The sequence below is a fragment of the Scyliorhinus torazame genome, chromosome 10 (genome assembly GCF_047496885.1).
Source record: "Scyliorhinus torazame isolate Kashiwa2021f chromosome 10, sScyTor2.1, whole genome shotgun sequence".
Taxonomy (NCBI): domain Eukaryota; kingdom Metazoa; phylum Chordata; class Chondrichthyes; order Carcharhiniformes; family Scyliorhinidae; genus Scyliorhinus; species Scyliorhinus torazame.
Window position 1 is genome coordinate 84,659,218 of NC_092716.1, and position 21,635 is coordinate 84,680,852.

General features: G+C 44.1%; 1 protein-coding gene across 1 annotated transcript in view; it reads right to left on the reverse strand.

Annotated features, from left to right (window-relative positions):
* Positions 1-21,635, reverse strand: part of cenpt (centromere protein T) — a 107,996-nt gene that overhangs the window by 26,512 nt on the left and 59,849 nt on the right. The window contains exon 11 of the mRNA XM_072518337.1: positions 10,572-10,955. Coding sequence (XP_072374438.1) covers positions 10,572-10,955 — 384 coding nt within the window. The remainder of the gene's footprint in view (positions 1-10,571; positions 10,956-21,635) is intronic.

The window sequence follows — 21,635 nt, forward strand, 5'->3', positions numbered from 1 at the left end:
GACAGCAGACACATGGGAATATCATCTCCAACTTCCCCTCCCAGCAATACACCATCCCGATTTAGAACTTACATTGTCATTCCTTAACTGTCGTTGGATTAAAATCTTGGAACTCCCTTCACATACAGATGAACTGCAGCGGTTCAAGAAACCAACTCATCATTCTCAAGAGCATCAGGAGAACAGTCAGTCTCAGTGGAATAAATGCTGACCTTCCCAGCAACACCAAAATCCCATGAATATATATTTTTATAATCACATTATTGTTGGTGAGAGCTTGCCTTGTGCAAATTAGTTGCAGCGTTTCATGCATTACACCAGTGACATTTCAAAAGTAGTTCAGTGGTTGTGAAGCACTTTCCGATGCTTTGAGGTCATGATAGGTATTGCATAAATGCAAGTATTTCAAGTCCATCTTTCTGTACTTCACTGAAAAGGAGTTATTTTCAAGTATAGTCAGTGACACATTGGCAAACACAAAAGCTAGAATGTGCACAGCAAGGTTCCACAAACAGCAATGAGATCAACTTTGATCTTCAATACAGAAAATGGTTACCTCTCAAACTATTAGAGGTTGAAAAAATGTTGGAAGTATAAACAAAATGGAGTGAACTTGAATTAACACAGGGAAGCTTAAAAAGCAAATCAGGCAGCACAGTTTACAACACTTTCAACACCCTCTCAGGGTGGGGTTGCAGGAATGGGACAGGAGATTGGGCCTAGGTGGGGTGGTCTTTTGGAGGGTTGGTGCAGACTTGATGGGCCAAATGGCCTCCTTTTGTACTATAGGGATTCTATGATTCTATGTAACATCTTGTGAACCACAAACCAAGTTTTGCATTATGGCTGATTGTACAAAAACCTTTGCCCAAATTTTGTACCATTAATTTTCTCCCAATGTTTTCACTTAAAAGGAACTGAACACATTTTGCCCCTTCAGTACTGGCTTGATTCACTTGGTGGTCGTCTTAACTCAGAGTCTGAGATTGTGGGGTTCATGCTCTATGGTGAAGTTGAGCACCTAATCTATGTTCATACTTGTCAAATGGTCTTGGTTGAAGGACACCTTTTCACATGGATTAGTAAGCCTGAATCACATGTAAATTATAAACATAAATTCTAATATTAGCAATTCTGAGTTCTGGGCTAACATAGCCGAAGATATATATGGGCCTTTAGCACTCTACGAACACCCATCTTACCCTAAAATTGGAGAATAGAAGAGACACTCACACACTACTGCTCTTCATAGTCCAGAAAGGCAGTCATGGAAGAATAGCAGTGGTGCAAAACCAGACACATTTTATAAGCATTTATTTACAGAGATACACATTCCAAACATGCATCTCCTCATCCAATAACCACATTTTAAGTATGTATGTTTCCTTTTATAGGGGCACAAATTAACAGATTCCCTTTTTCCTCTTTAAATAAAAAATTTTAAACAAATGAAATCAAAATTCCATATTCTGTACAAATCGTTATCTTGTGGCGCCCTTCCTCCAGAACCCCTAACAATTTCTTTGCACATGCATCTTTTTGTAAAACAATCAGATAGTTAATGGCTTGCATCCACCCATTTAATTTGAGAGATATTCTTTCCGCAACACTTATTTCAAGACGGCAAGGTCAATCTTTTTTCACTCTCACTTTATGTACATATCTCACATCGGACAATGCTACACATAACATTCAAGTAGTATACTATTTTCAGTATATCCATTGTACAGAATCCTACTTAAATTATTTGACAAATAGAATTCTGTATGCACTGCCTTAGCAGCAGCCAATGTTTCAGCTGTCAGAATGCTTTTTTAACCCTTTTTATTTTCTTAGCATTCTGAGCTAAAGGGTAAAATTTCTCATTCTTACCCATTAGAAATATGAAACTGCTGGAATGCCCATAAGGAAGTTTAACGTCATAGTACTTAACTTCAACACATCAAAACAAATATCTAGTTTAGTTTGAGTGCACAAATAATTTAAGCTTTGTAATTGCACTGTTTCTTCTTTAGATACAACTTAATCTTTGTGATGACTTAATACAGGGTTTTTCAAACTGTGGGTCGCAACCTGCAGGTAGGTCGCGAGCATGTTTCGGGAGAGTTGCGGAGCAATCGGTCATGGCGTTCCAGAGCGTGGGAGAAATGCCCAACGGCCGCAACCAGCTTTAAGTTGAGAATGCCAGCTGTGACCGTTTTTAAAATGTGAACAATGTAGTCTTCCTGTCAGAAGGAGTGACAGAGAGCAGGTCACATGCCCAGCATGTACACTGATGCCACGCCCCCCATTTATTTGTGTCCAACAGCTGACTTATTCATACGATCATCTTGGACTCCAAACTTCCCTCCATATCCATGGAATGCCTTTGGTCCATCTGCTAGTTCTTTATTTGAGAGATTTATGCTCCTGTGACACATTTTCCCTCAGCTCATGCAAGTTAATGTGTGCCCTGTACTCCGGTTGCTTGGGGAATGTCCTCCACTCCTTTTGCACAAAGTCCGCACCTGCATATACCTGAACTCACTACCCCTCGGCAACTCATCCAATCCCGCAAACCCCCTCCAGGAACATGTCCCTAACTCGCTCCAGCCCCACCTCCCTCCACTTCCCATACATCCTAGCCATCTCCTCCGGCTTGAATCTTTGGTTGCCACACAATGGCGTCAGCACTGACATTCTTTCCAAACTAAAATGCCTTCTCAACTAGTTCCATACCCTGATCGTTGGTTGCAGCAACGGGCTCCCTGTATACATCCCCGGAGCTAACGGCAACGGGGCTATCACTACGACCCTCCGACTGGACCCCCTGCAGGACTCCTCTTCCAACCTTCGCTACATTCACCACCCAGGCTCGGGAATGCCAACTCCCCTTTCGGTCTCTGTCTCAGCAATAGAGCCCTCTTCACCCTTGGCCCTTCCCCACCCATACAAACTCCGAGATCAGTGCCTCCACTCTCCAGAAGACCTGAGGGAGAAAGATCAGGAGGGTCTTAACAATAAACAGGAACCATCACATTACATTCATCTTTACTACCTGAACTCTCCCTGCCAATGTCACGTGCAGGGTGTCCCACCTCTTAAAATCCCCCCTAACCTCTTCCATTAACGCTGTCAAATTCCACCCGTGCATCGTGCCCCACTCATGCATCACCTGAATCCCCAAATACCTAAACCTCTCTCCAGCTACCTTAAATAGCAGTGCCCGTAAATTGGCTTCCCGCCCCGCCACATTCACCGAAAACACCTCGCTCTTTCCAACTTATACCAGGAGAAGGCCCCAAACCTCTCTAATAGGCCCATGATACTGCCCATACTCTCCAGCGGGTACGACACAAATAACACAGATCTCTATACAGCGACACTCAGTGCTCCCCCCACCCCCTCCCCCACGATCCCTCACCACACATCAGACCTCCAAAGGGCCAATACCAAGTGTTCAATCGCCAATATGAATAACAATCGCGACAGCGCGCACCCGTACCTCACTCCACTGTGCAACCCAAAGCCTGGTGAACTCATCTCGTTCGTATGCACGCTTGCCACCAGGGATGCATAGAAAAGACACATCCACGCCACAAACATCAGCCAAACCTTCCCAATTTCAAACAAGTACCTCCACTCTACCCATAGATGCAATAACCTCTGGCCCTCCACCCCCTGACAAAGTCATAACTACATTTAACAACCTCCTGATGTTACTGGGGAACTACCTACCCTTCACAAAACACGTTTAATCCTCAGAGACCATCCCAGCACACACCTCTCCATCCGACCCATCGACACCTTCACCGATACTTTCACATCAGTGTTGAACAATGAAATGGGGCTATATGACCCACACTCCAGTGGATCCTTCCACTTCTTCAGGATCAGTGTAAGTGACGCCTGTGATACTGTCACTGGCAACTCTCTCTTACCCCCAACTGCCTCACTAAACATCCGCAACAGGTGGGGGAAAACTCTGTCGCAAACAGCTTAAAGAATTCTGCCGGAAAGTCATTCGACCCTAGGGCCTTGCCCGACTGCATTCCCCTGATGCTATCGATCACCTCCCTCAGCCACAGCGGCTCCTCCAATGCTTGCCTCTTCTCTTCCCCCAAATCTGGGAACTCCAACTTGTCCACGAAACGTCTCATGTCCCACTCTTCTCCACCCAGCTCGGCGTTGTACAACTTCTCGCAATACCCCCGGAATACCTTGTTTACACTCCCTGGCTCCGACACAACCTTCCCATTCTCTGCCTGCATCCTTAATTTCCCTAGATGCCACCTGCCGCCGCAACTGGTGGGCCAACATTCTGCTCGCCTTTTCTCCATACTCCTACTGCACCCCGCTCACCCTCCACAGCTGCCCCACCACATTGCCCATCGTCAACCTATCAAACTGCCCCGCAGCCTCTTCCTCTCCACCAACAACTCCTTCGTAGGGGCCCGGAGTATCGTCTACCCACCTCAACTATCTCGTCCAGCAGCCGTCTGTGCTCCTCCCTCCTCCTTCTATCCCTTTCAGCCTTGAACAAAATAATCTCCCCTTGAACCACCTCCTGCAACATTTCCGTCGACACTTCCCTGTTCTGATTAAGCTCTGCATAATTCCCAATCGCCAATCCCGCCTTATCCACCAAAGGACCCGAATCCAACCTCCACACCAGCCTCTGCACCTACCGCGAACTAAGCCTAACCTCCAGCCAACATGCCGCTGGTTCGAAATCACAATTCCCACTTACTCCGCCCACACCACCCCCATCAGCACCGCCCAACTCACCACAAAGAAATCAATTCTAGAATACACCTTATACACATGTGAGAAGGAGGAACACTCTCCTTCCCGGCTCCTGAACCTCCACGGATCTACCATCCCCATATGCTCCATAAACCCTCTCAGCTGCTTCACCATCCTAAACCTTCCCATCGACTTGGGGCTCAACCTGTCCACCTTTGGCTCCATTATACAGTTAAAGTCTCCACCTATAATCAGTTGGTGCACATCCAGGTCCGAGATCAGTCCCAGTTTAAGTGTAACCCCTTTAAAAACCCCGCATTGTCCCAGTTAGGCGCATATACATTAGCTAACACCCCCGGCACCACCTCCAGCACCCCACTGTATCACATACCTTCCTCCTGGGTCCCGCACTTCTCTGGCCCCTACAAACTCTGTTCTCTTGTTCAACAAAATGGCCACCCTTCTCGACTTCAAAACAAACTCCGGAGTAAATACTTGTCCCACCCATCCCTTCCTCAGCCTAACCTGATTCTTCACCCAGAGACGCATCTCCTGTAAAACAAAACAAAAAATCATCTCCGCTCTCAAATCCCTTTTGCGCAAAGACCTGAGACCTGTTGACTAGTCTATTCAGCCGCCAGACGATCCACATCATGCTTATGCTTCCATCCCCCTCTATCGACTGCCATCATCCTCCACCATTTCTGTCTCACCTAATCCCAACCTCAGCTGGACCCATCCAAAATGGCCTCCCCCTCCACCCATGACCACGTTCAACCTCCCATCCTGCCACGTTGCAATCCCCCCTCCCCCACGCGACCTTCTCCTCCACTTCACCTCCGTTCACTAGCATTGCTTGCTGGTGGGGCAACACCCTCCCGAAGGCCCCCCTTGCACGCCCTCCTGAAGGACCCCCTTGCACGCCCTCCCGAAGGACCTCCTTGCACGGCCTCCGCAAACCACCTCTTCCCCCCTGAATACATTGTATGTTTTCAAGAAGCATTTAGATCTCGCTATTGGGGCAAAGTGGTTCAAAGGATATGGGGGGGGGGGGGGGGGGGGGGGGGGGTGCGGTTATGGAGTTGGATGATCAGCCATCATAATGAATGGTGGAGCAGGCTTGAAGGGCCGAATGGCCTCCTGCTACTCTTATTTTCTGTTTGCATGAGTACCAACAAGACCATTGATCTCACCTAATAAAAGGCCCCATCATACAAATCCCTTACATGAAAAAGAAAACACCCGAATTCACAAGTAACCTCCTCCCAAAAGCAAGACAAAAGGCAGGAGGGGAGGAGTGATCCTAACTCTTTCAAACTTACAACTCTCAAAAAAATTCCCCTCCTTCAGCAACACAAAACAGCCATAACACCAAACTTTTGTGCAGTTAACCCCTCCTTCCCACAGCACCCCTCAGTTTTTCCCCCAACTTATAAAGTAGTTTGCCTCCTCTCAAAATAGTACTCTTAACTATTGAATGTTACCCAATGTTTCACCGGGTACAACATCCCAAAACCTAATCTTCCATCTGTACAACACAGCTTTGGCCTTGTTGAATCCCACACGCCTCTTCACCAGCTCCGTGCCAATGTCCTGGTAAATACAGACTTGATTACCCTCCCATTCACAGGCTCGATTCATCCTGGCCCACCTCGGGATCTTCTCCTGATCCACGAACTGGTACAGCCATACAATCATCGCCCACAGCAACTCCCCTACTCTCAGCTTCTGCCTCAAGGACCTGTGGGCCCAATCCATCTCTGGGGCCTTGTCCTGCACCTTCTCCTCCACCAACCTGGCCAGCATCCTCGCAACGTACTTCGTGGCGCTCATTCCTTTCACTCCCTCTGGCAGACCCACAATACACAATTCTGCTGTCTGGACCGGTTCTCCTGCTCGCCCACCTTCACGCGTAGCGATTTGCATAGGTCCCCCAGGATCCCCACCTCTGCCTTCAACGACACAATCCAATTGCTCTAGTCGGACACCCCCTTCTCCACCTCACATATTGTCGCCCCTTGCACCTTGAGGCACTTCACCCAATCAAACAACCCTCAGTGCTCCCTCAATAACCTTCAACCAATCGCTGTGCACCCCTTCCTTTGCTGGTGAAATTCCTCCTTGATGAAGCTCATCAACTGCTCCATTTGAGGTTTTCCCACCAATGGCGACCTTTCCCCCTCCGCCATTCTCAATATTGGTGCTGCGCCACAGGTCTCCTCCAACCCATTAACTGTCTTCTGCCGTGTATGATAGACAATGGACATGCCATTCTTGGAGAGAACCTAATCGCCTAAACTTTACACTCCACTTTTCTGCCCCACTAACAGGTAAAAAAGTGCCAAAACCAACGCCTTTGAGCCGGAGCTGTCCGTGTGCAACCATGGCCGCCACCGGAAGTCAATCTATGATACTTCCAGTAAGAAGTGATAACACCAAGGCCATACCTTGCTTTCTCTTTGTTTGGACCATTATTCTTCCATTGGTTACCTTGTTCAGACTTCAAGAACATTGGAGGGTAATCGTACCCTGACAATTTGTACCGTTTGCTGCCATTTTCCATAATTGCCACAAGGATTTTAGTTTTCTGTCCAAATATTATTTTTTTTAAATATAAATTTAGAGTACCCAATTATTTTTTTTTCCAATTAAGGGGCAATTTAACATGGCCAATCCACCTAACCTGCACATCTTTGAGTTGTGGGGGTGAAACCCACACAGACATGGGGAGAATGTGCAAGCTCCACACCAACAGTGACCCAGGGCCAGGAATCAAACCCGGGTCCTCAGCGCCGTAGTCCCAGTGCTACCACTGTTCCAAATGCCACCCCCCGGTCCAAATATTTTTACCTAGATTCCAACCATCACTTTTCGGCAACTATTCTCTGCTGCCATATTAGATTTCAGAATTCCACATGGTGCTGGATAGCACTGGAACCAATTTGTACACACTTCAGTAAGCATTTGATTACAGAGATACATATTACAAACATGCACCTCCTCACACAACAGCCAGTTTCAGTCTGTTTATTTTTATTTCTCCACAAGTGAATCTCCAGTTAATGCCCATCACCCGCATGTGGTTAATATAGAATTAACACTGCTGATCAAAGTTTTGGCACCCAAGTGTTTCTCCATGCTCACCCATCTCTAAGATGAGTCAGTCAGCCGCTCAATGCAGTAGTGGGCAAATGTTGGAGGTATTGGGCTGGATTCTCTGCCGGTGGGATGCTCCGTTTTGCCGGCAGCCCGGGGGTTTCCCAACGGCGTGGGGCTGCCCCACAATGGGAAGCCCCACTGACCAGCCGGCATAATGGAGCATCCTGCCAGCTGAGTGAAACAGAAATGTGGCGGGGTGGAGAATCCAGCCCATTGTCTTTCAAATGAGACATTAACAGAAGCCCAGTTAGCCAGCTCAGCTCCTGGGCTCCTGGAGCATTATTAAAGAGCAAGAAGTTCTTCTGGTGTCCTGACCAACATTTCTCCCTCAGCCAACATAACCATAGGAAAAGAGGAATTATCTGGTTATTTGTCATTTGGTGTATGTGCAGGCTACGTACAAATTTGTTGTTACATTTCCCTATATAGCAGTGATTGTACTTGAAGAATAATCCAATATTTAGAAAGCACTCCGGGGAAGTTCTGATATAGGATAGCCCATTTATCCTTCATTAAATGGCTTTTGAAGATAAGACTTATGGCAACACAGCTACCTTCCGGCAACATAAATAAAAAAAGACCATTTTTATGGCTGAATCAAGATAATAAATGCTGTCAAGCTATTTAAATGTGAGGGACTTCACAACCAAATCAATTACTGCCATCGCTCAAAGCATGCAGCTACTCTCTATTTTCCAGCATGCGTTACTGATGGCAAAACGAGGAACTGGAACCCACGTTAATTTTTCCCCCTCTGCAGGTGTAGGGGCAGGGTCTTTTCTAAAGCCCCACTAAAGCTACACAGCTGAGAGTGGCCATATCCACACAGGGGACCTGTGTGACCCAGCGACAAACCAATTGGTGCATTTACTCATTAAGTCACTCAGGAAAAACCAGCAGCAATCATTCTATTTAAATATTCATTCGGCACTTACACTATTTTCTTATTTCCCTCACAATTAATTTTGCATTGTTATTTGATTAAAAAACAAGAACAGATTTGAATATTTCATTTGTTATCTCAGCTGAGAACTGACTCAAAACAATTCATAGAAATTAATTTCTCAAAATCAATAACATACACAGGCAAACTTGTGACCTACTTAACTACCAATTTGATACAAGTTAATTTACTACTGATCCAATAACTTAAATTCAGCAATGTTAATAACAGAGCACGTTTGAATTAAGTAGTTTTAAATTAAAAGTAGACTTCAGTGTCAATTTTACCACAAGTAACTGCCCTGTGATCAGGGTGGGACTGTTATTTTAACATCATTTCATTCCAATTTGTGCACACTGTGGATTTGCATTCGCTTGGCACTGCGTTAGTGCTAACCAAATTAGATTCACTTTCAGTTTTACAGTCAGGAGATAGAAGGCCATTCCCAACTTACCATGCTGGATTCAAATCCAGAAAGAATACAATGGAAGCTGTTGTCATTCAATAATGACTTGAGCTTTCCTCACACTCTGCAGAAGTCACAAAGAGAATGTGTTATGGATCAAACTATCATTTCCTTATGAGGTCTAAATTTATGATTGTGTATCTCACCCTCCATACAGCCCCCATTTTCCTCAAAGTGTGAAATTCAATGTTTAGTGATTGGATTGTAGAAGGAAAAATTAGTTACAACCTCCATTTATGTTCTGCAGTTTTGATATCATTTCAAATTCTGCATTAAATACCAGTGTAAAACATAAATTCAAATTCCTGTATTTCATTGAAGGTAAGAGGAAAAAGTGCAAAAAGGAAGCAGAAAAATATTTATCTGAAAATGTTGCAAAGAAAACAGTTGCATCTTCACAAGGAGAACCAATATATATGGAACAGATGGTTAAGTAATGTTGAAATAAATAGTTGGGCAGTTGGCATATTTTTAACCGTAGAAAACTGCCCTGCCAAACCCTGCAATAATGTAAAATAATTGTGATGAAAGTAAGAAATTGTCAATTTTTTTGTTTTTCAGTAGTTATTAAAACCTAAGATACATAGTCATGAAGACCCGTGATTAAGGTGTCATAAAAGTGAGTTAGTTAATAATTTATTTGCAGGTGAAGTGTTCTGCTGATAGATGATAGATCTACTTGTTTACATGTTTGAAGCATCCCTGGAGTGTAGATAATTTGAGAGGTATTGTGTATGGACCTTGCGAAACAAGCCAACAGACCAAAGAATGCCTTATGCTTTGAGTACAGATGAAGTTAATGGGTGGAGCCAGGACTGTCTGAAAAAGTTAGTTGGTCCTGGAACGCTAATCTGAACAGAAATGTTTCAGTCTGGTGCTGAAAGGTTCTCTCTCCAAAGATTCTGCACAGAGAAAAGCAAGTAGAAACCTGGTAGTTACTTTTATTAATAAGTGGTATTTGAATTTTATTGGTTTACTTAATTGGAATATAGTGGCAGGTTTACGAAGTGGAGGTTTTCTCTTTTAATTAAAAACTATTTAACGGTTAACTGTAAGGCTATTTCTTTGTTGCTGAAGTGGTTAATTCTGTGTTCAAATGAAAGTTTGTTTTAACATAAAAGATAACTATTGGTCAATGTTACCACTCCTGTAGTGCAGACATTTCCTCAATTTTACAAATTGCAAATAGTTGGGTTCTCAACTGAGATTCTAACATTCAGCATAATTTCATGAATTCAACAATCATTACTGAACAATAGTATGACTGAAATGCAATACCATAATTCACTGATTCTTCATGCACTTGAAGATCTTCTGTAGGTTTCTCTGCAGTGTAATCCATCTGGTGGTCTGTATCTTTCAAATTATTTTCTTGAATGAGACTGTGAGAGTTGGCTCTTCCTGCAGAGGCCATCTTTACAGCTTCTTCTTCAGCTGGCACTGATAATTCCATTTCTTTTTCTAGGTCAAGTTCAGCGTTCAAACCAAGTTCATTTATTTCTTCAGTTCCAGGTGAAGCAGCCGTCACCCTATTACTTTTTGTTGGCCAGGGTGAAGTGTACAGTTCAGTAGCAGCAAGTTCATCCTGCTGTGTGTGTGAACTTGATTTCTCTTTCCTGGTGCTGTCACTTGATACGTCCTCTCCCTCAGGGAATGATTTTTCTAGATAATGAAAGAAAAATGTTTTCTCATTACTTTATGGCTTGGAGGTATTCTACGAAGTTAAGTAAAGTCCATATGAATTTTACTTTTTGTCAAAACTATTTAAAAAGAAATCACAACCAACTTCATTGTATTTATCAGAAACTATTAACATAAGTTCATGTGTTATAATTATCTGGGTACAAGGCACAGCAATCTAATGGTAAATTGCCAATTCATGTCAACAGTTTTACCAAGTGAGCACTTTGTCTTAGCAATGCGGTCACCAGTTTGTTGACAGATTAAAGCAATCTTAAGAAAACAAATTCACAAGTCACCCACACTATTCTTTTGCAAAATCCTTTATTAAATTTAAGAGTGTAAATGATAGGCAACCATGAGGGCGCAGTTCGAATAGGCTGTAGCTGGACCATGCAGACTAGAAGATTCCAGATTCAAATCCTGGTTGCTCCTCGAACAGCTGTAGTGGGCTTTAATCAACCAAGCTTTCCAAAATTGATCATCATCTATTGGAAGAACTTGTGAACATAAAACAAGGCGAGAACTGATTTGATTATCCTTTTTGCCCCCACTACCTCTCAAGCCTTCTGGGGAAAAAAATAAGGCAATGTAAAAATAAATATCATTAAATTCTGTTGTAACTAGGACCCAAAAGGAACTTTATGCTGAACCTTTTTTAAATTTTGACAGGTTTCTTGGATCTTGCATTTGTTTTGAAATGGTAATCAAGATAGCTGCAAATCGTCAACTTCAGTATAGTTTCAGTACATGCTTCTCTTTCAATAGGCAATTACCTTTTACTGCTGGAGTTTGGTTTTGAGACCTTTCCACTGCCATCATTTTTTCATATAATTGTTTTTTTTCAGCAAATATACTGTCAGGACAGATCTCTTAACTTTTGTGTGTTGCATAATGCCCTCAACAATGTCTTCTGAGATTCAGCAAGTAAACCAACTAATAAATTTGTCTTGAATGGCTGTGGATAATGGCAATAAATTTGTGTGGATGTTTACTTCAGTAACATTGGGTAGTGGGTCCATGATCCTCTGCTCTTTCTGAATTCCAAGCTATTATTGGAGCTCTGCAATGTAAGCTCGGGTCAGGTACACTGAGAGAAGGGGCAGCACGGTGGCTCAGTGGATAGCACTGCTGCCTCACAGCACTGAAGTCCTAGGTTCGATCCCGGCTCTGGGTCACTGTCCGTGTGGAGTTTGCACATTCTGTGTTTGCGTGGGTTTCACCCCCACAACCCAAAGATGTGCAGGGTAGGTGGATTGGCCTCGCTATATTCCCCCTTAATTGGAAAAAATTAATTGGGTACTCTAAATTTTAGGAATTAATTTTTTTTTTTCAAAAGGCACACTGAGAGAATACCTAACAAACCAAAATATATTGTTGGAGAGCATTTGTTGTGCGGTGTTTCTAACCACATAGTACACTACATTCTACGGCTACAGAACCAAGTTCCCAGTACAGAATACTATACGGTTAAGCAGCAAGATGTACAAGGTAATTATCAACCACAATGACATTTGCTTTCTGGAATTTATAACATGTTGCTTCTAAAAAGTAATCCCTAAAAGCGGCCCATGCATCACAATTGCCTGAATTAAAATCCAACAGTACTGATGGATTTAGTAGATTTTATGGTCTGTCTATAGTACTCAATTCTATAATATTCTTCTTTAGGAACTGTAGTGTCAAGGCTAGACTGTAAATCATGATGGTTAGCTTCACTGAAAACTGTCAATGTTGAAGGATGCATGTTTGTGAGGGGGAAGCTTTACAGATGGAAGACGGCCCGCATACCAACTCTTATGGGTCATTGCCGGGGCAAATATTTTATGCTTGTGAAAGATACAAGAGTTAAACTAATATAATTGACACTTGCTGGGGTTACAGGGACAGATGGGGGACTGGACCTAGGTAGGGTGCTCTTTCAGAGGGTCGGTGCAGTCTTGATTTGCTGAATAGCCTCCTTCTGCTCTGTGGGGATTCTATGATTCTATAATTATATGTTATGTGCAACAATATACTGAACTCTGTTACCTTCGTGTAAGAGTAATGGTAGAGATAAGTTGAAGACCTTAGGATTTGTTTGCAGAGGACAAACTACAGCCTATATGGCATGACAAGGGTCCCTCAATGGGGATGAAATTTAAAAAAACAAGACATTGTTGGCACACATCTAGAAGACAGACTATGGTCAACAGAACACAAAGAAGAAAAGACTATACCCCGGAGAGCTCGGAATCAGGAACCGTCGGAGCTGAGCTCATTTTCTATCTGTTGCTGTTGTTAAATATTAACTTTGTATTTCTTTGTAATACCAAATAAACACCCTGGCTTAATTAAAGAACATGAATCTGCACCTTGTAGGTCAGAACTCATCAAGAGAGGGCTTTTATGAGGCGACAGGTGAGGGAATTTCCGTTGTTCCCGGCACAAGAAGTTCAAGATAGGGTGATCTCGGGGGTATGGGTCGGGGAGGACAAGGTGTCGGAAATATACCAAGAGATTAAAGAAGAGGGGGAAGCGCTAGTAGAAGAACTGAAAGGTAGATGGGAGGAGGAGCTGGGGGAGGAGATTGAGGAAGGGCTATGGGCCGACGCCCTGGGTAGGGTTAATACCTCCTCCTCGTGTGCCAGGCTCAGTCTGATACAATTTAAGGTGGTTCACAGAGCGGATCTGACGAGGGCGAGGCTGAGTAGGTTCTTTGGGGTAGAGGATAGATGTGAACGATGTTCAGGGAGCCCAGCGAACCATGTCCCTATGTTTTGGTCATGCCCGGCATTGGAGGGGTTCTGGAGAGGTGTGGCGGGAGTAATATCCCAGGTGGTGAAAGTCCGGGTCAAGCCAAGCTGGGGGCTAGCAATATTTGGAGTGGTGGATGAGCAGGGAGTGCAGGAGGCGAAAGAGGCCGGAATTCTGGCCTTTGCGTCCCTAGTAGCCCGGCGAAGGGTCTTGCTATTGTGGAAGGAGGCGAAGCCCCCTAGCCTGGATTAACGACATGGCAGGGTTCATAAAATTGGAGAGAATTAAGTTCGCTTTGAGAGGGTCTGCACAGGGGTTCTACAGGCAGTGGCAACCGTTCCTAGAATATCTCGCGGAGCGTTAGAAGAAGGTCGCTCAGCAGCAGCAGCAACCCTGGGGGGGGGTGGGGGAGACGAGAGGCTGTTTGAGGGGATGGACGAGCGGGAGATAGCATGGAGGGTGGGGGGAAACGGTACGCACGGCCAAGAGCCAGTGTATAAAGCTATGTAAATATACCATCTTGCCATGTATATATCTTGCTCAGGGAGAATTTGCGTTATTTTGTTACCCCGGGGGGGGGGGGGGGGGGGTGATTGTTTGTAAGGGGAAAAAAGTTGTGTTGTTAAAAAACCTTAATAAAAAATATATTTTTTTAAAAAAGAACTCATCAAGAACCCGGACTGAAAACGTTGTGACATCGATGATCATTCTCGGGGTCTCTCTCGCTATGATTCTTACACTGCTGAATATCTAAATTTAGGTATCAGTCAAGTTTACTTTTGTTCTCGAGGTCAATACTAGGATGATCATTTTTATGTTTTTCACTCTGACTAAGGAGGGGTGGAGGTAGGATAATCCGGCCTCTACCCTGCTCATATGTACCAAAGACAGAAGGGTTTGGAATTCATTGCCTGATAAGGTGTTCAAGGCAGATTCAATTGACTTCAAAAGGGAATTGGATAAATACTTGAACAAAAATGTTCAGGGATATGGGGAAAGATCAGGGCATGGTGCCAATTGGATTCATCTGCATAGAAACCAGCACAGACTCAATGGGCCAAATGGTTTCTTTCTGTGCTGTATTATTCTATGACTTGAACAAGGCCTGTGGACTAACTCTTTCAGTGACTATGTTAGAGGCCTACACTTCAGGAGATTGTCCCTTTTTCAGAGAGAACTCCAAAGATAATGCTGATGACGATGCAACAAAAAAAGGGGCATTTGATTTTGAATCAGAAGCGGAAAATCCTTCAAGAGGTTTCAAGCTGATCTGCCTGTGAAGGCATGACACAGCAACTAAATGTCAGTTGGTGAGATCATCAGAACAACTGAAGAAAAAATTCAATATGTTGGAGAGGTTTGCCACGTTAGATGCACCCTGAATATAGCTGCTTTGAGTTTAATATTATTAACATAGCTGCACCGCAGATTTTCACCTCAAAGAATTCCAATGGGACATGATTATTTGGGATCTTTCTCACAATCACCAAACAACCCAAATCCATGCATTGTCCACCTTTCCAAAGAAACGTCTTCAGCCTAATAATTTTCAAGCTACAACAAATTTTCAAGCTACAACCAATTGCACACTTATTTTGAAAAATAGGATTTACCCACACCTACAGCACTCCCTTCTGTATGGACGTCTTTCTTCTCCACGGGTAAATATATTGGCGAGACAAGTGACCAGCAGGAACCTCCTAATCCAAAACTCCTAACTCACTTTGAGGAAATGATTCTCCAAATAGTTAAACTGATGCAGCTGCGTCATTTCGAGATGGTTTTGCAGAGGACATCCTACATCACCAGATTAGAATCTTTTGTGCCTCCAAAGATGTTCCCAAGCAATTTTGCCAGCCTTAGCCCTAATGACTACTAAATCTACAATTAAACAGCACGCGGTGGCACTCGCTTGACCTGTTCAAACAGCATCACAAAAATACCCTCGGAGGGATTTAATTTGAGAAGGGGATATTTGATGAGGCAGATAGTACAACTGACAAGTAGCAAAGGGAAGTAGCAGCAGATGATGAGGTGGCTTTGATTTACGAGAATGGTTCCAGGGGTGAGAGATTCCGGTTTGTTACGATTCCAGTTGGTGTTACTACAGGATGGAAACAATCCAGAATGTAACCCTGGCTAAGATCACAACTTTACTTTTTTAATAAAATGTGGAGGAAGTCACAGGACTGTCAATTAGTTCAAGCAAGAGGAGAAAAATCTTAGTAAACATGACAAGTGTACTCCTGTACTCCCTCCTCAGCTTCACAAATGTTTAGTTTTCAAAGATAACTGAACCAAATGGCGTGCCACTCAACCAATTTTCCATGGATTTCTCCTCAAATTCACCCAAATGATTGTCACGAGTGTTCCAAACTCCACTCCCAAAAAGACACGCTTTCTTTCAAACAATGTTTTCCATCAGCTGCATTGAAAATTCACTCCAGGTTTTCCAAATATCCTTTCAAACAAAGCTTCTGCCCCACTTTTAACAAGGAATACAGGACTAGACTTTTCACCTCTCCTTTCAGGCTTCCTTTATCTGGAATTGCAACCTGCATCCACAGTTCTCCACAAACTCAGGTACTCAGTACCCAACAGAATATTATTGCTTCAAACACTGGAAATAAGGACATCAAACTTTACGATTGCTTTAGCTATGTACTTGTATGTAGCCACCCTCATCAGCTTTTCTCTTCCCAGGTCAGACTTTGACTTCCAAAGCAGTATCATGGTCTCAAGGCTCCTCTTTGCTCCTTTAACTTCAGACTTCTTGCCAACTTCTCTTCATTTCTCTAGTTTCCTTAACTAGCCATTCTTTAGATTTCCTGCACTCATTTCCTTGACCATCACTCCATGGTACGGCTTTTCTTCTGGCACACCTGAGAGGGATGCTCTATCATCAACTGTTATGAATTCAGCTAAAACTAAACTCAAAAAGTATTCCATCCCCTATGCCCCTGGTTACTAAACAACTTTATACTTCTGAAAGCGTGTGTACTATTCACGCCGTAACCCTCTCTAAGCATAATAGAAGCAGTTTTATCTGAAACCAAAAATCCCCCAGTGCAAACACTTTCGTCTGGCATGAATCGAACTATAGGTTGACCCTGCCTTACACAGCAACACTTAATTAAACCAACTTAAATCTATTCCTTACCTCTAATATTTAACAATACAAATATAGATCACTTAAAACTAACTCTGTTTTCCTAACATGGTAAATACTCGAGAAGCTGGGGTTATTCTCAGAACGGAACAGACAAGAGGCAATTCTTGATAGAGGTATATAAATTCTCAAAGATTTAGATGGAGTAAATAGAGAAACTGTTTCCAGTGACTGAAGGGCTGATTACTCGAGGACAGAGATTTATGGTGATCAGCAAAATAAGCAGAGGCAACATGGGAACCTTCAGTCATCAAGTTCCTGGATTGCTTCCATTTAAGTTAATTCACATTCATTTGCATCCTATAAAAGGTAATAGTATGAAGGAGCTCATTTAGCATATCAGCACATTGCTGTTTCAGTTGTAATGCAGGACACGTTCAGGGTCATCAGCATTGTCGAACTGCCCCCCCAACCCCACCCATTTCCCTCCTTGGCAGAGGTCCTACTCCCAGCTTTGGTTAATTGTTCAGAATGTTCTAACTTGACGTTAAGGAGGCTTTCGGCTTCAATGGCCATGACTGTCTGGTCTAGATTCATCCTGCTGGGAATCTTCTGGAAAGCACCCTGATTCAGAGTTTTAACAGCATGATTGCAGATCATGCCAAGAGAGTGCCCATCAGAAGGGATATGGAGGAGTGGACACAGATGTGATCTTTGTCTCTCAGGAACATGTAACAAGTCAATTAGCTACTCCACTCAAATAGTTCAAGCTGAGCCAGAAGGCAGACAGACTTAGAAGCTACCCAGCATCTTAAAAAAAAAAAACAGTACAAGGCCTGGACAGCCACGTCCACTCCAGTGGCATTCATTGGAAAGCCACCTCACTTTCTTCTGCCATTTAGAGAGCATCTAAAAGGAGCACTAGGTTAGCTAGCAGGAAACACCCAGTATGCAGTGTCGTAAGACGGAGGGAAAAATAATTTACAAATGATGAATGGATAAGCGTATATGACCACTAAGATCAAGAGGAGGATAACGGCGGAGGGGTTTGGTCGAGTGGCAGCATGTACACAGTGCTGGGTTGGCTTTGATTTTTAATTCAACTTGTTGTCTTATAAACAGTTGCCACAGGACCGTAGAAAAGTTACAGAAAGGGGGGCATGTGGCTCAGTGGTTAGCACTCGGACTGCGGTGCTAAGGACCCGGGTTCGAATCCCGGCCCTGGGTCACTGTCCGTGTCGAGTTTGCACATTCTCCCCATGTCTGCGTGGGTTTCACCCCCACAACCCAAAGATGTGCAGGTTAGGTGGTTTGGCCACACTAAATTGCCCCTTAATTGGAAAAAAAATTGAGTACTCTAAATTTATAATAATAAAAAAAGAAAAGTTACAGAACAGAAAGAGGCCATTCAGCCTATCGTGTTTGCTCCAGCTGAAAAAGAAAGAAAAATAAAAACTAGCCATCCATTCTATTCCCACGTTTCTGGAACTGGTCCAAAGCATTGCAGGTTCCAACACTTTGCGTGCAGATCCAGGTATCTTTTAAATGAACTGAGAGTTTCTGCCTCCACCACCAAATCAGACAGCGAATTCCAGACATTCACCGCCCTTGAATGAAGGCATTTTCCCTTATGTCCACTGATACTTCTACCAAACACCTTAAATCTGTGCCCCCTGATAATTTACCTCACTGTAAGGGCAAACAGCTCTTTCATGTCTACTTCATCTAGGCCCCTCATAATCTTGTATCCCTCAATCCCTTCAGTTTCTGGTCTAAGGAAAAAAAAACTAACCGACCCAATCTTTCCTCGCAGCTGCAACTTTCAAGTCCTGGCAACATTCTTGTAAATCTCTTTTGTACTCTCTCGAGAAAAAATATGTCCTTCTTGTAATGTGGCAACCAGAACGGTGCACAAAATTCTAATTCTTGAGCCAGAGACTCACTGTCTTCTCCAGCCCTTCCTGACAATCAATGATAATAGTAAAGCTTAACTGTAAAGCCACAAACAGCACAATCACAGCACGCAGTAGATGCAATACTTACTCAATGGATTTCTCTATTCGTGTGCCAGCTACACTTTGCTTTAATTCCATGGAGTATTCATCCATAGATCCATATTTTATCAATGCGAAACAAGCTTTTTCAGTTCAACAGTAATGATTATAATCTGTATTGATACACCATTGTATTTGTTCATATTAACTTGCATTGAGTAACATACCACAAAACTTGCAATTCACTGGGATACTGCTACTTATCAAAGTACAAAGTCAAAAAATATAGGGCTATACGTTTCCAGATTTGAACAGGTGGTTGAAGATTTTTTTTAAAAAAAATTAGTGTATACAATTAATTTTTTCCAATTAAAGGGCAATTTAGCATGGCCAATCCACCTACCGTGCACATCTTTGGGTTGTGGGGGCGAAACCCACGCAAATACGGGGAGAATGTGCAAACTCCACACAGACAGTGACCCAGAGCCGGGATCGAACCTGGGACCTCGGCGCCATGTGGCAGGAATGCTGCCCACTGAGCCGCCCTTGAATAGGTAGTTGAAGATGACGGTGCAATGGGTTGAATCCCTACCTATGAGCGAGAAGTGTCAGGTTTGAGTGGGTTAGGATGCAGGAAGAATCTTGTAAGGGGTCTAGTTTGAGGGCTATGGTGACGGCAGAGTTGCCAATGGCTCGAGTAGGTTTTTTTTTTAAATTTAGAGTACCCAATTAATTTTATCCAATTAAGGGGCAATTTAGCTTGGCCAATCCACCCAGCCTGCACATCTGTGGGTTGTGGGGGCGAAACCCACGCAAACACAGGGAGAACGTGCAAACTCCATATGGACAGTGACCCAGAGCCGGGATCAAACATGGGACCACGGCGCCGTGAGGCATCAGGACTAACCCACTGCGCCACCGTGCTGCCCCTTGAGTAGGTATTAAGGGAGCCCGGAGGTGCAGTCCACGGTGAAGATAAGGAATCAGTTGAGGAGGCATTTTAGGGTGGAAGGGATGTCTATGTTAACGCTGCTGTGCGAGAATCATCGGATTGAGCAGGATAGTGTATACAGGATGTGGAGGGAAGTGGGGCTGGTCAAGGTGAGGGATCAGTTTTAGAGGAAGGGTTATCAGTCTGGAACAGCTAAAGGAGAGGGTGGAGCTCTCGAGGACAAGTGAATTCAGATATCTGCAGGTTAGGGTCTTTGCGCGAAAGGTCTGGAGGGAGTCTCTAGGTTGCCAGGCTACATCCTGCTGGTGGGACTGCTGCTTCTGGATGTGGAAGGGGAGGGAAGAATTGGGGATATATCCCTTGTGGCTGGGGGTGCAGGGAGACGAGCGGGCGGTGAAGATCAAGGAGCAATGGGAAGGGGAGTTGGGAGAGGAGATCAATAGGAAAGTATGGAGTGAGGCACTGCGTAGGGTAAACAGGACCATCTCCTGTGCAAGGATGAGCCTGATACAGTTTAAGGTAGTACACAGGATGCTTATGATTCAGGCGAGAATGAGTGGGTTATTTCAGGAGGTAGCAGATGAGTGTGAGGGGTGGGGTCAGCAAATCACGCGCACATGTTTTGGCGTTGCAAAAATTCTAGGCGGGAGTGGAGAAGGAGGTTGACCCGGACCCTTTGGTGGTGATATATGGGGTTTCAGAGAAGCCGGAGCTCATGGGGAGGAGGAAGGCCGATGGCGTGGCCTTTGCCTCTCTGATTGCACTGCGACGAGTTTTACTGGAGTGGCGGTCGGCATCACCACCGGGGGTAGCCGCTTGGTTGGGTGGCCTTTATGACTCCCTGCGGTTGGAGAAGAAAGTACGTGTTAAGGGTTTCTATAGAGGGGTTTGAGATAAGGTGGGGATGTTTGTGACCATGTTTTTTTTTAAATAAATATTTTATTGAAAATTTTTGGTCAACCAACACAGTACATTGTGCATCCTTTACACAATATTATAACAACACAAATAACAATGACCTATTTTATAAACAAAAAATGAATAAATAATAAATAACAAAAATGAAAACTAGCCCTAATTGGCAACTGCCGTGTCACAAGTAACACTCTCCAAAAATATAATTTAACAGTCCAATATATAATTATCTGTCGCAACGACCTATACATACTATACAGTATATATTAACAACCCTGAGAGTCCTTCTGGTTCCTCCCCCCCCCCCCCCCCCCCCGATCCTGGGCTGCTGCTGCTGCCTTCTTTTTTCCATTCCATCTATCTTTCTGCGAGGTATTCGACGAACGGTTGCCACCGCCTGGTGAACCCTTGAGCTGACCCCCTTAGGACGAACTTAATCCGCTCTAGCTTTATAAACCCTGCCATGTCATTTATCCAGGTCTCCACCCCCGGGGGCTTGGCTTCTTTCCACATTAACAATATCCTGCGCCGGGCTACTAGGGACGCAAAGGCCAAAACATCGGCCTCTCTCGCCTCCTGCACTCCCGGCTCTTGTGCAACCCCAAATATAGCCAACCCCCAGCTTGGTTCGACCCGGACTCCTACTACTTTTGAAAGCACCTTTGTCACCCCCATCCAAAACCCTTGTAGTGCCGGGCATGACCAAAACATATGGGTATGATTCGCTGGGCTTCTCGAGCACCTCGCACACCTATCCTCCACCCCAAAAAATTTACTGAGCCGTGCTCCAGTCATATGTGCCCTGTGTAATACCTTAAACTGAATCAGGCTTAGCCTGGCACACGAGGACGACGAGTTTACCCTGCTTAGGGCATCTGCCCACAGCCCCTCCTCGATCTCCTCCCCCAGCTCTTCTTCCCATTTCCCTTTTAGTTCATCTACCATAGTCTCCCCTT